The 14,272-nt window shown below is 36.1% G+C and overlaps 1 protein-coding gene across 3 annotated transcripts in view; it reads right to left on the bottom strand.

Annotated features, from left to right (window-relative positions):
- KPNA1 (karyopherin alpha 1 (importin alpha 5)) overlaps positions 1-14,272 on the bottom strand; it is a 75,686-nt gene that overhangs the window by 41,502 nt on the left and 19,912 nt on the right. For 2 of the 3 annotated variants that reach the window (XM_011950808.1, XM_011950809.1), the window contains 2 exons: positions 4,147-4,254; positions 577-676 (listed from right to left, as the gene is read on the bottom strand). In XM_011950808.1, coding sequence (XP_011806198.1) covers positions 577-676; positions 4,147-4,254 — 208 coding nt within the window. Of the gene's footprint in view, positions 1-576; positions 682-2,493; positions 2,537-4,146; positions 4,255-14,272 lie in introns of all 3 variants that reach the window. The other variant, XM_011950810.1, reaches the window with a different exon arrangement.

The following is a 14,272-nucleotide window of genomic DNA, read 5'->3' as shown; positions in this document are numbered from 1 at the left end:
TGGGACTACAGGCACCCGCCACCTCGCCCGGCCAGTTTTTTTTGTATTTTTTAGTAGAGACGGGGTTTCACCGTGTTAGCCACGATGGTCTCCATCTCCTGACCTCGTGATCTGCCCGTCTCGGCCTCCCAAAGTGCTGGGATTACAGGCTTGAGCCACCGCGCCCGGCCTCTTTTTTTTTTAGGTAAATCCATTCTTAACTTTCAGTGGTAAATTGCTGACATTAAAATCAACAATCATAGCTCTTTCAAGGAATATTTTTAAAGTTACTCTATAAAAAAAAGTTAATCTCTCAATCTGAATTAACATGAGATACTGACTACTATTCTCCATAAGGTCTTTTATAAAATAACCTAAAAATGAAAATAATTTTGCTTTCTGATCCTAGTAAGATCCCACAAATACATAGGAAACTTAAAATTTAGGCATGGTTCACAATTACATGTATGTCTACATTTTTATCCTTTTATTGATAAATATACTCCAAAACAAATTATCTGTGGTATGAAAAACAGATTATGGGAAAGTAATTTTGTAGAGAGATGAAAAAATATACTCAACATATTCATAGCTCACCTTTTGAAAGCAGTTTCCTGAATTTCTGTGTTGCTGAAAGCTGTTGCTCTGGGCTTTTGGAAAATATCATTTCAATCATGTCAGAAGTGATGACACCACCCTGGGATCACAAACAAAAAGAACATATAATACATTATCAACCTTAATTCAAAGGAAACAAAGATAACAGATAACATGGCCAAGTTATTAAGTTAATCATACTTCCCCAGAAGTTACACAAAGGTAGGACAATCTTTACATGTAGAAATGTGTAAGATGATTAATAATATAATGAAGCCAAATTCTCTATCATTAAAAAGCTCACAGTAGAAAGTAATCTTACTAGTAAATGATAAGACAAGGAGCTTATTGCTCTTCCCCTCCTTGTTCATCACATAGCTGGCTGTTCTTTGTTATTAAAATTAAATGTTAAGTTTTAAAAGATGGCTTTTCAAGACCTCCAAGCCTAAAGCAGCCACTCCATCTCTATCATATCACCCTATTTCAATTGTATGCCCAGCCCTTATTACACTCCCAGCTATTTTTCTGTGTTCCTCCAGTATACTGTAACCTCCTTGTAAGCCCAAGACTCTGTCTGTCTTACCACTCTATCACACTGAGGGCTGGTGTACTGCAAATACTCTGCAATATTTATTGAATGAGTATACAGAGTGGTCCTGTATAAATCTAGCCACTGACAAATTCAACAGCTGACTCTTAAACTTATTTAAAATTTATTTCTTGTTATATTAAAACTTTCCAGTTTCCCACTACCTCCTTGCTTTACTAGAATGTTTCCATTTCCCACCATAACTCATCCCCAGTATTAGCAGTTAATTTTCTTCTCAGGATTGATTATTTGTCACAAAGAAACAAAGTTCTTATTTCATGAAGGGTAACAGTCAACAAGATGAATTGTGAGGAAAGCTGCACTAAGCTGCAAATGCTGGATGACTGGTAAGCAATATCTAAAAATCCTCATAGGGGAATATATGAAGCATTCTACTCAAGAATCAGAAAAGTATTTTCAAAATTGCAAGACTGATTCCTAAAGGTTTCTACATGATTTATGAATATGTTTGCATAAACACATTCATATATATATATACACACACACACACACACACACACACACACACTAAGCAAATATCTTTTTCTTCCCTCTCTTATCCTCTTATAGCAAGCTGTACTGACTTTACATCACACTATTTAAGTACTGTTATATTACATTATAATACTTAAGTCACAGGCTATCAAGGACAGGAGTGAACATCACCCAAAGATTTTGCATCCTCTTCTGCAGAGTAACTACAGATGTGCCTCAACTTACAATGAATGGGGTTATGCCCCACTAAATCCATCATAAGTTGAAAACATCGTAAGTAAAAAATACACTTAATACACCCAACCTACCAAACGTCATTGCCTAGCCCACCTTAAATATGCTCAGAACATGTACATTAGCCTAAGCTGAACAAATGATCTAACACAAAGCCTATTTTATAAAAAAGTGTTGACTATCTCATGTATGGGATATGACTATTTACATGAGATAGTCACTGTACTGAAAATGGGAAAGAGAGTGACTGTATGGGTATTCCAAATACGGTTTCTACTGATTGCATATCGCTTTCACACCACTGTAAAGTTGAAAAATCCTGACTTGAACCCTCTTAAGTCAAGAACCATCCATATATTTTCAGTTGCACAAAAGTAAGTTGTCATCTGGCTGGATGTGGTGGCTCACGCCCGTATTCCCAGCATTTTGGGAGGTCAAAGCGGGTGGATCACGAGGTCAGGAGTTCCAGACCAACCTGGCCAATATGGTGAAACCCCATCTCTACTAAAAATACAAAAAATTAGCTGGGGGTGGTGGCGTGCACCTGTAGTCCCAGCTACTCAGGAGGCTGAGGCAGGAGAATCACTTGTATCCGGGAGGCAGAGGTTGCGGTGAGCTGAGATCATACCACTGCACTCCAGCCTGAGTGACAGAGCAAGATTCCCGTCTCAAAAAAAAAAAAAAAAAAAGGTTGTAATCTTAGATGAGGTACAGCTTTGCTGTTACCTTTATTTGAGACAAAGCATATGGTGTAAGGAGATGTATATGGATACCAACTGGCAAGGCGTAGACTATGATGGTTAATTTTATGAGTCAACTTGACTGGATTATGATATCCTGGCATCCAGTTATCTAATCAAACACCAGTCCAGATGTTGCAGTGAGAGTTAATTTTTAGATGTGATTAAAATTTAAACCAGTATGCTTGCCGTAGACGGCCCCATAATGCAAGTTGGCCTCATCCAATCAGTTGAAACCCTTAAGAGCAAAGACTAGGTTTTCTGAAGAAAAAGGGATTCAACAACATCAACTCTTAACCTGAATTTATACTGGGCCAGTATGCCCTATAGATTTCACACTTGCCAGTTCCCAAAGACACGAGCCACTTTCTTAAACTAAATTTTTTTCTCTCATTAGTTCTGTTTCTCTGGAGAACCCTAAAACAATCCATAAAACACTTTATATTCACTTAATAGTTCCTCTTTTAAAAAATTGGAAAGACCAGCTTTCTGAAGGGCCTAGAAACTTTCATTACAAAATGATGGCATTGGCTATGTCTGTATGAATTCCAAAGGAAATACTACTACTACCCCCCCAACTCTCAAAGAAAGTTGGTTCATGTAAACTAGAAATTTATGAAATGAAATAAAAACAAAAACGACAAAATACTATGAATAGTATGCCACCATACTATTTACCAAAAAAAAGGTGAGGGAGAAGGGAACATTTTAATATACAAAAGTTCTCAGAAAGAATAAATAAAAATTAAATCTAGATAGGTCTAATCCATACAAATAAAGCATGACTTTTATCTCTTCATGTTAACTTCAAAAAAGTAACAAAATGGTTTACAACAGAAAAATCCAACAGTTCTGATGTGGAATCAAGTTTTTAAATCATACAAACAGGTCAATTTTGTAAATGAATTAAAAAATCATTATTTTCTTTAAAGTATCTCTTATGGCTGGGTATGATGGCTCAAGTCTGTAATTCTAGTACTTTGGGAGGCCAAGGCAAAAGGATCACTTGAGGCCAAGAGTTCACCTGGGCAACACAGTGAGATCCCGTCTCCACAAAAAATTTAAAAATTTGCCAGCCATGGTGGCACATGCCTGTAGTCTCAGCTATTTGGGAGGCTAAGGCAGGAGGATCACTTAAGCCCAGGAGTTTGAGATTGCAGTGACCTATGATTGCACCACTGCACTCCAACCTGGGCAACACAGCAAGACTCTGTCTCTTCAAAAATAAATAAATAAATAAATAAGGTATCTATTACTATTCAACTTTTAAAGAACAATTTTACCTTATAATTAGCTTTATAAGTTTTTATAGCAGAATTAATCCTTATAGTTTAACTGCACTGTATCGAAAATATAATAAACATTTAATGAACCATGAAATTAAGCATATTCTTTTTAAAAATGAAATGCCAAGTACTTTTTGTAGCCATCTAACCTTTTTTTAAAACTCAAAAGGAAATCTACATCTCATATCTTAATCACAAAAACACCAAAAAGAGTTCATTATCTTACTGGTGCCATCTCCATGTTATTGATCTGGGCCTCATGAAAGCCTCCATCTGACATAACTTCTTCTTCTGTTTCTTCTTCTGCTGTAGCAACATTTCTCCGCTTAAATAACTGAAATATAAAAGATTGGTAGTAATGTAAATGTAAATTCTAACACAAGGGAGTTCAACATTCAACTATTAGGCACCCCATTCAAAGTGGAGTCTTTGAAAATCATTTTTAAAATTCTAAAGCCATCGGCTTTTACTGATGAGTAACCATTTCAGATTTCTCCATAGTCTTATAATCAAATACAATTAACTATCACAATGTGTTATAAACAACACTTGATAAGGTAAAATTTACTAAGAGAGGACTGATACTACATGACATGAAAAAAAAAAGTTGGAAAAAGGAGCTGGGTCATGCTTGGACATTTTCCTCATCCCTTTACGTAAAGTATACATCAGGACAGTCCTAACAACGTACCAGGGAAAATGAAAATAAAAACTATGTTCAAATGACTTAATACTTCCCTCCTAATCTCCAAAGACGGTGGACTGAGGCTTCTGACCTTCCCAACCTATCCAGCAACCAGTGGCAACAAATGATGACTGCTTAAGCACTACCTTTAAAGCAGCCCCGTTAATTTGTATAAGCAAAGGAGACTAGTTCTCTCTAAAGTCAGCCAACTAGGGAGATTACCATTATATTCTTATGAATCCTGGGCAGCACATTTATTCATTAAGCCATGATGCAGTAACAGTAACTTACCCTCTCTCACCCTAAACAACTGAAAACAGACAAAATACATAAAATAATGTTTCAGCCATTGGACAACAAGAAGCACAGAGCAGTGATCTCTCAGAAAGCAACACCCAAGATAAGCCCCATTACTGCCTGAGATTACTACGCAGACAGTTCCAGGCTGCACTGCAGGGAAGGTAAACTCAAACAGAGTTTAGATGCTCCTTGAATTTGAGGAAATACAGTTCAGAGCTGAGAAGGCCAAGAGACCTAAAATTCGCAAGGCAGAGTACAACACAGAGAGAATATCCAAGATCTACAGGAAGTTCCCTCTGAGATTTAACTTAATACTAATCAGCACATAATCATATTCTTCCAGAAGACAGAAGCAGATATAGTACTTCTCAACTCATTCTAGGAGATCAGCATTACTCTAATACTAAAACCCCTATCGAAGACCTATTTAACAGTAGTTTCTTTTACCCAGTACATGTCCAGCTATCAAGAAAAAAATACAAGGCATACTAAAAGATAAAAAACACATTTTAAAGCGACAGAGCAAGTATCAGAACCAGATTCAGCTACGGCAATGATATTGGGATTATTGGACCAAGAATTTAAAATTACGATTAATATGCCGAGGGCTTTAAATGCATAAAGTGGACAGCATACAAGAACAGATAGGCAATGCAAGGAAAGAGATGGAAATCCTAAAAAAGAACTAAAAAAATGCAAGAGATCAAAAACAACAGAAATGAAGAATGCCTTTGATCGACTTTTTGGTAAACAAGACACAGCTACAGAAATAATCTCTGAGCTTAAGGAAATCTTTCAAAATCTTTAAAACTGACAACAAAACAGAAAAAGGACTGACAAAAGTAGAATAGAGTATCTATGAACTGAAACAACTACAAAGGGTATAATAAACATGGAATGGAAATATCAGGAGGAGAGGAAAGAACAAAAGAAATATTTGACACAATAATGACCGAGAATTTCCCCCAAATTAGTATCAGACACCAAACTGTGGCTCACTAATGCAGGGCTCCATAACAACTGTTGCAGTACTGACTGAATGGTTAAGTTAAACATTAAAAGCTAAAAAAAGTCAGTGCCCTTATACAAAGGCTGGAATGTAACAAAAGCCCACCAAGAGTTTTACTTGGGCCTTTCCTGGGCCTTAAAGCATAACAAAGAAACTCCCCAGGCCTCCACAAACAAGTTCATTGGAGGTCTGAAAGAACGCAACAAACCTCCCTGAGCAGGAGACAAGATAAGGGTAATCACCCCAGCACCTGGATTAAGTAAATTTACTGAGACTCCTGAGGAAGATCTTCAAGACTCGGACCTTAGTTATAGATTAAGTTAATCAGTTATGTCTTCAGATGAATACACACTTACACATAGACATATAGCTTAAAAGGCATATAATATCTAGAAAACTTTGTAATTTTGAGTTGGTCTGGCAATAATTTCTAGGCCTTCTCCCTGTAACCGGTTACAAAAATAAAAATTCTCTTCCTCCCCAGTTCATCTGCCATCTCGTTATTGGGCCACGAGAAATAGCAGCCCAACCCTCAGTTTGGTCTGGGAACAAAACCACAGGAAGCCCAGAGAACACCAAGCTGGACAAAGGCCAAAAAAATCCCACTAAACCTAGGGATATAATTTTCAAACAACAGAAAATCAGAAATAAAGGAAAAACAATCCTAAAAGACAGGGGGAAAAACACTGTACTTACACATGAATAAAGATAAGAATGATAACCACACATGCCAGAAGAAAGTGAAGTGAAATACTTGAAGTGTTGAGAGAGAAAACCACCAAACTAGAAACTCTGAACCTTGCAAAATCATCCCTCAAAAGTGAAGAGATGAAATAAAGATATTTTTCAGAATACTAAGGAAATTTATTGTCAGTAGACCTGCTTTCCAAGAAATGTTAAACGAAATTCTTTAGCAAAAAGGAAAATGATATAAGTCAGAAACTTGGATCTACATAAAGAAAGAACATCAAAGAATCACTAAGTGAATGTAAAATTAAAACATTTTAAAAATTGATTTAGCAGGTAAAATTTCGTTTATAATAGCAACAATGCATTTGATTATGTATGCTAATGTAAATATACATAAGATTACATACATTTCTGTATAAGTTAAATGAGTAACAGCAATGATACAAGGAATGGAAGGGAGAAACAGGATTATCTCATAGTAAGATACACTACCTGTGAAGAGGTATATAGTGTTATTTTAAAGCAGATTTGAGGTAGTTGTAAATATACATTTACAATCTAAGACATTCTAGGGTAACCACTAAGCAAAGTAAAAAAGTACAACTGATATGCTAAGAAAGAGAAAACGGAAATCATATAAAATGCTCAAATAAAACCACAAAAGCAGAAAAAGAGTGAAAGACGTAACTAGAAACAAAAAACAAGGGCAACAAATAGAAATCAGTAACGAATACAGTGAATATCAATCCAACTATCTTTGCAATTTCTTTCACTGTCAATAGTCTAAGTGCATCAATTAAAAGAGATTGTCAGATACATCTTGGAGTCATCTTATTCAGGGGTGAGGGAACTGGGGTATTATTTATACATCATCTTTCATCATCGGTTCAAGGTTGTTGGGGAATGTTAATTTTCTGGTACCTGCAACCTGCTACACAGATGCAAAATTGGAATTCAGTGGTCACAGAAAGTCCTCAGGTAAAGAAACACAGGTTCTGACATGTAGAAGTTGGGCCTGCATACAATGCAGGGGTGACAGTAAGGGCAGGAAATGGAAGAGGTCAGCTATAAAATACCTTTATATTTGTCAACATAATCACTCTACACCTTTACATTTAGTCCCACAATTCCTTGAAAGTACGCAGTATGTCCCACAATGCAAATCATTTTGTTTATACAATGTATTCCTTCACTGATTTCAATTTAATTGACTGAAATATTCAGTTCAATATTCTAAATAAATCAGCATTTTGGCAAAAAATAAAGACTAAAAGACATTGTCAAAGTGGATCACAAAAACAAGAACCAACTGGATGTGGTTTACAAGAAACCCACTTTAAATAAAAACACAGATTAAAAGTAAATACCTGGAGAAATATATATCATATTAATACCAATTAAAAGAAAGAAGAGTTGGCCAGGCATGGTGGCTCATGCCTGTAATCCCAGCACTTTGGGAGGCCAAGGCAGGCAGATCACATGAGGACGAGTTCAAGACCAGCCTGGCCAACATAGCGAAACCCCATCTCTACTAAAAACACAAAAATTGGCTAGGCATGGTGGTGCATGTCCTGGGAGACAGAGGTTACAGTGAGCTGAGACTGCACCCCTGCGCTCCAGCTTGGGCCACAGAGCTAGACTCTGTCTCAAAAAAAGAAAGTGGAGTTATCTGTAATAATTTCAGACACAGCAGATAAGGCAAGTTATCAAGGATAACTTTTATCAAGGATAAAAATAAGGATAAAAAGGTCATAAAAATAAGGATTAAAAGACATAACAATGCTTAGTGTGCATAAGCCTAACAACAAAGTGTCTATGTAGGCAAAAATTGACAGAATTGCAAGGAGAAATAAATGAACTCACTATTATAGTTGGACACTTCAACGCTTATCAGAAATGGACAGATCAAGCAGGGAGAAAACCAGTAAGAACATAATTGAACTCAACATCAATCAACTGAATATAATGAACATCCACAGATTATGTCACAGAAGAAATAACAACACACATTTTTACACTCACATCGGATATTCATCAAGATAGACCACATTCTGGACCATAAAACAAAACTTAACACATTCAAAAGAACAAGTCATAAAATGTTTCCTCTCAGGCCACAATAAAATTAAATTACAAATCAGTAACAGAAATATAATCGGAAAAGACAAAACTCAAATACTTGGGAGATTAGATAACACACTTTTAATAACACATAGGTCGAAAAAGAGATCTCAAGATAAATTTTAAAATATTTTGAGCTAAATGAAAATAAAGGCACAACTGATCAAAATCTGTGGCATGATGTGAAAGCAGTGCTTAGAGGAAAATTCATAGCATTGAATGCATTTACCAAAAAAGACAAAAGATCTAAAATCACCTATATCAATCACTGTAAAAAAACAGAAGAAGAAGCAGTGAATTAAATCTAAAGTTAGTAGAAGAATAAAAATAAGAGCAGGTATCAATGTAACTAAAAACAGGAAATCAACAGAGAAAAATCAATGATAAAAACCAAAAGCTTGTTCTTTGAAAAGATCAATTAAACCATAAACCTCTAGCCAAGCAGACTAGCAAAAAGAGGACACAAACTCCTAATATCAGAAATCAAAGAAAAAAATCACTACAAATCTCATGAACATTAAAAGGACAATAAAATAATACTGGCCAGGCACAGTATACTGGCTCACATCTGTAATCCCACCACTTTGGGAGGCCGAGGCAGGCAGGTCACTTGAGAACAGGAGTTCAAGACCAGACTGGCCAACATGGCGATACCCCGTCTGCACTAAAAATATAAATATTAGCCAGGTGTGGTGACGGGCACCTGTAATCCCAGCAACTCAGGCGGCTGAGGCACCAGAATCGCCTGGATCCGGGAGGCAGAGGTTGCAGTGAGCCAAGATGGCACCACTATACTCTAGCCTGGGTAACAGCGAGGCTCTGTCTCAAAAATATAAAAATAAAAAAAGAATGCTATGAACAATTCTATTGCTACAAATTTTATCACCTAGATAAAATGAACCACTTCCCCGAAAGCCACAAACTATCAAAAACTCACACAAGAAACAATCTGAATAGGCCTGTATGAAAGAAACTGAACCAATAATAACCTTCCAAAACAGAAAACACCAGGACCAGATGGGTTCGCTGGTGAATTTTATAAAACACTTAGGAAAGAAATTATACCCATTCTCTATCATCTCCTACACAAGACAGAAGCAGAAGGAATACTTCCTAAGTCATTCGGTAGAGGCCAACATCAGAGTATTCCAAAACTCGACAGAGACATTATAAGAAAACTACAGACCAACATGTTTTATGAACACAGGTGCAAAATCCTCAACAGAACATTAGCAAAACAAACCCAACAATGTATAAAAAGAATCACATACTATGATCAAGTGGGATTTATCCCAGGTGTACTGGTCCCACATTTGAAAATCATTAATAAAATCCATCACATCAACAAACTAAGGAAGAAAAATCACACAACCATATCAACAGATGCAGATAAAGCATATGAAAAAAAATTCCACACCCATTCATGATTTTAAAAATTCTCATTCCTCAACTTGACAAGGAATATCCAGAAAAAACCTACAGCTAACATCATACTTAAATGGTATGAAACTAGAAGCTTTTCTGCTAAGATCAGGAGCAAGACAAGGAGATTTCCTCTCACCACTCCTTTTCAGCATTGTATTGCAAGTCCTAATGGATTCATTAAGACAAGAAAAGGGAAAAAGGCATGCTGATGAGAACAGAAGAAATAAAACCATCTTTTTTTCTCAGATGACATAGTTGTCCACATGGAGAATTCAAAAGAATCAAGGAAAAAAACCTCTGGAACTAATAAGCAATTATAGCAAGGTTGCATGATACAAGGTTAATATATAAAATTCAACTGCTTTCCTATACACCAGCAATGAACAAGTGGAATTTGAAATTAAAAACAGTGTCATTTACATTACACTCCCAAAAAACAGAATACTTAGGTATGAATCTAACAAAATATACATGAGATTTCTATGAGGAAAACTACAAAGCTCTGATGAAACAAATCAAAGACCTAAATAACTGGAGAGGTATTATTCCTATCTATACAGGAAGACTCAACATTGGCAAGACGTCAGTGCTTCCCAACTAGACCTATACAACCCAGAAAGTTATTTTCTATCACCAAGATGATTCTAAAATTTATATGGAGAGGCAAAAGATCCAAAATAGCCAACAAAATACTGAAGGAAAAGAACAAAGTTAGAGGACTGACTCTACCCAACTTCAAGCTTTATTGTAAGCAAGACAGCGTGGTACTGGCAAAAGAATAGACAAACAGATCAATGAAACAGAATAGAGAGCCCAGAAATAGACCTCATAAATCTAGTACAATGATCTTTGACAAAGAAACAGATAAAATACAACAGTGCAAAGGTAGTCTTTTCAATAAACAGTGCTGGAGTTCAACAAAATGTTAACAAAATTCAACAGCACATTAAAAGGATCATTCAATATGAACATGTAGGATTTACCTCAGGGATACAAGGATGGTTCAACATACGCAAATCTATGAATGTGAATCACATTAACAGAACGAAGGACAAAAACATATGATTGTCTCAATAGATGCAGAAAAAGCACGAGACAAATTTCAACATCCTTTCATAAAAACTCAACAAATCAGGTATGGAAAGAATTTACCTCAACACAATAAAGGCCATATATGACAAGCCAACAGTTAGCATCATACTAAACAGTGAAAGGTTGAAAGCTTTTCTTCTAAGATCAGAAACAAGACAAGGATGCCCACTCTTGCCATCTTCACTCGACATGGTGTTGGAAGTCCTTGCCAGAGTAATTAGGCAAGAGAAAGAAATAAAAGGCATCTAAATTAAAAAGGAAGAAATGAAATTGTCCCTGATGCAGAACACATGATCTTACATAGAAAGAACTCTAAAGACACTACCAATAAACTGTTAGAAATAATACATCGATTCAGGAAAGTTGCAGGATATAAAATCAATAAACAAAAATGTGTACCATTTCCATATACTAACAACAAACTATCTGAAAAAGAAATTAAGAAAACAATTCCATTTACGATGGTTACAAAAATAAAATAAAATACTTAGGAGTTAATTCAGCCAAACAGGTGAAAGACCTGTACATTAAAAACTTTATAAAACACAGATGAAACAAACTGAAATAAATGAATGGAAATATACTCTTATGTTCACAAATTAGAAGAACAGTATTAAAATGTTCATACTAACCAAAGCAATCTACAGATTCGATGCAACCTCTATCAAAATTTCAATGACATTTCTCACAGAAATTTTTTAAAATCCTAAAATTCATACAGACCCACTAAAGACCCCAAATAGCCAAAGCAATCTTGAGCAAAAATGAACAGAGGAGGCTTCACACTGACTGATTTCAAAATACAACTGACCCTTAAATGACACAGGCGTCAGGGGAGCCAATCCCCTATGCAGTCAAAAAGCTGCGTATAACTTTTAACTCTCCTACAGCCTAACTACAAATAGGCTACCATTGACTGGAAGTCTTAGCAATGACACAAACACTAAATTAATACATTTTGCATGACATATATATATATTATATGCTGTATTCTTACAATAAAGTAAGCTACAAAAAAGAAAATGTTATTTAGAAAATCAAAAGGAAGAGAAAATATAGTTACAATTCATAAAGTGGAAGTGGATCATCATAAGGGCCTTCATCTTCTCGTCTTCAAGTTGAGTAAGCTGAGGAGGAGGGAAGAGGAAGGGTTGGTCTTGCTGTCTCAGAAGTGGTAAAGGCAGGGGAAAATCTGCATATAAGTGGACCCAAGCAGTTCAAGACCTTGTTCGAGGGTCAACTGTATGCTACACACTATAGTAATCAAAACAGCAAGGTCTTGGCATGAAAACAAACACATAGAGCAATGAAACAGAATAAACAGCCCAGAAATAAATCCACACATTTATGATTGATTGATTTTTCTACAAAGGTGCCAAGAACATACAATAGGGGAAGAACAGTCTGTTCAATAAATGGGGCTCAAAAAATTAGATATCCATGTGCACAAGAAAGAAACTGAACTCTTATCCCACACCATAAACAAAAATTAATTCAATATACATTAGAGACTGAAACATAAGACCTGAAACTGTACAACACAGGGAAAAAGCTTCTTGACACTGGTCTAGGCAATGATTTTTTGGATGGGACCCCAAAAGCACAGGCAACAAAAGCAGGTAGACAAATGGGGTTACATCAAACTTTTTAAAAAGCACAGCAGAGGAATCGAAAGAGTGAAGAGAATTTATGCAACGGAAGAAAATATTTGCAAACTGTACATCAGATAAGGGGTTACTATCCAAAATATATAAGGAACTCAACAACAACTCAATAGTAAGAAAACAATCTGATTTTAAAATAGGGAACGAACTTAAAGAGACATTTCTCAAAAGAAGACATAAAATGGCCAATAGGTATATGAAAAAATGCTCACCATCACTTATCACCAGGGAAATACAAATTGAAGCCATAATGAGGTATTACCTCATACCTGTTGGAATGACAATCATCAAAAAGATGAAAGATGGCATGTTGGTGAGGATGCTGAGAAAAGGAAACCCTTGCACATTGCTGATAGGAATATAATTTATTATAGTCAGTATGAAAAACAGTATGGAGGCTCCACAAAAAAAAACTAAAATTACCGTATGATTCAGCAATCCCACTACTGGGCACATAACCAAAGGAAAGGAAGTCAGTATGTCAAAGAGATATTTGCACTCCCAGGTTCACTGTAACATTATTCACAATAGCCAAGATATGGAATCAACCTAAGTGTCCATCTCAGATGAATGGATCAAAAAAGTGTGGTACAGACCAATGTTCTTAAAAACGGACCAATGTTCTTAAAAATGAAAGAAATCCTATCATTTGCAACAACATGGATGAACCTGGAGGATATTATGTTAAGGAAATAAGGCAGACACAGAAAGACCACATAAACATCTCACTTTTATGTGGAATCTAAAAAAGTCAAACTCATAGATGTAGAGAGTATAATGGTTGTTAGTAAGTGTGGAGGGCTGGGGACAGGAAAGGCTGGATAGATGTTGGTGAAGGGATACAAAATTTCAGTTAGGAAGAGTAAGTTCAAGAGATCTATTGTACGATAAGGTGACTATAGTTCATAACAGTATATTGTACATTTGAAAACTGTTAAGACAATAGGTTAGTCAGGCATGGTGGCTCACACCTGTAATCCCAGCACTTTGGAAGGCTGAGGACAGAGGATCATTTGAGGCCAGGAGTTCAAGACTCGTCTGGGCAACATATCAAGACCCTGCCTCTACAAAAAAGCAAAAAATCAGCTGGGCAGGGTGGCACTGGCCTGTAGTCCCAGCTACTCGAAAGGCTAAGGTGGGAGCTCCAGGCTACAGTAAGCCACGATCACACCACTGCACTCCAGCCTGGGTGACAGAGTCTCAAAAAAACAAATCCTGCTGAGACTGTAGATTTTAAGTGTGCTTAACACAAAATGATGGGTATATGAGATGATCTGTATATTAATTTGCTTGATTCAGCTATTCCACAATATACACATATTTCAAAACATCATATTGTACACCATAAATATATACAATTTTATTT

Source organism: Colobus angolensis, unplaced genomic scaffold (assembly GCF_000951035.1).
Source record: "Colobus angolensis palliatus isolate OR3802 unplaced genomic scaffold, Cang.pa_1.0 Scaffold31, whole genome shotgun sequence".
NCBI lineage: Eukaryota > Metazoa > Chordata > Mammalia > Primates > Cercopithecidae > Colobus > Colobus angolensis.
The sequence above is the reverse complement of the archived record's forward strand: the minus strand, read 5'-3'. Positions and strand labels throughout refer to the sequence as shown.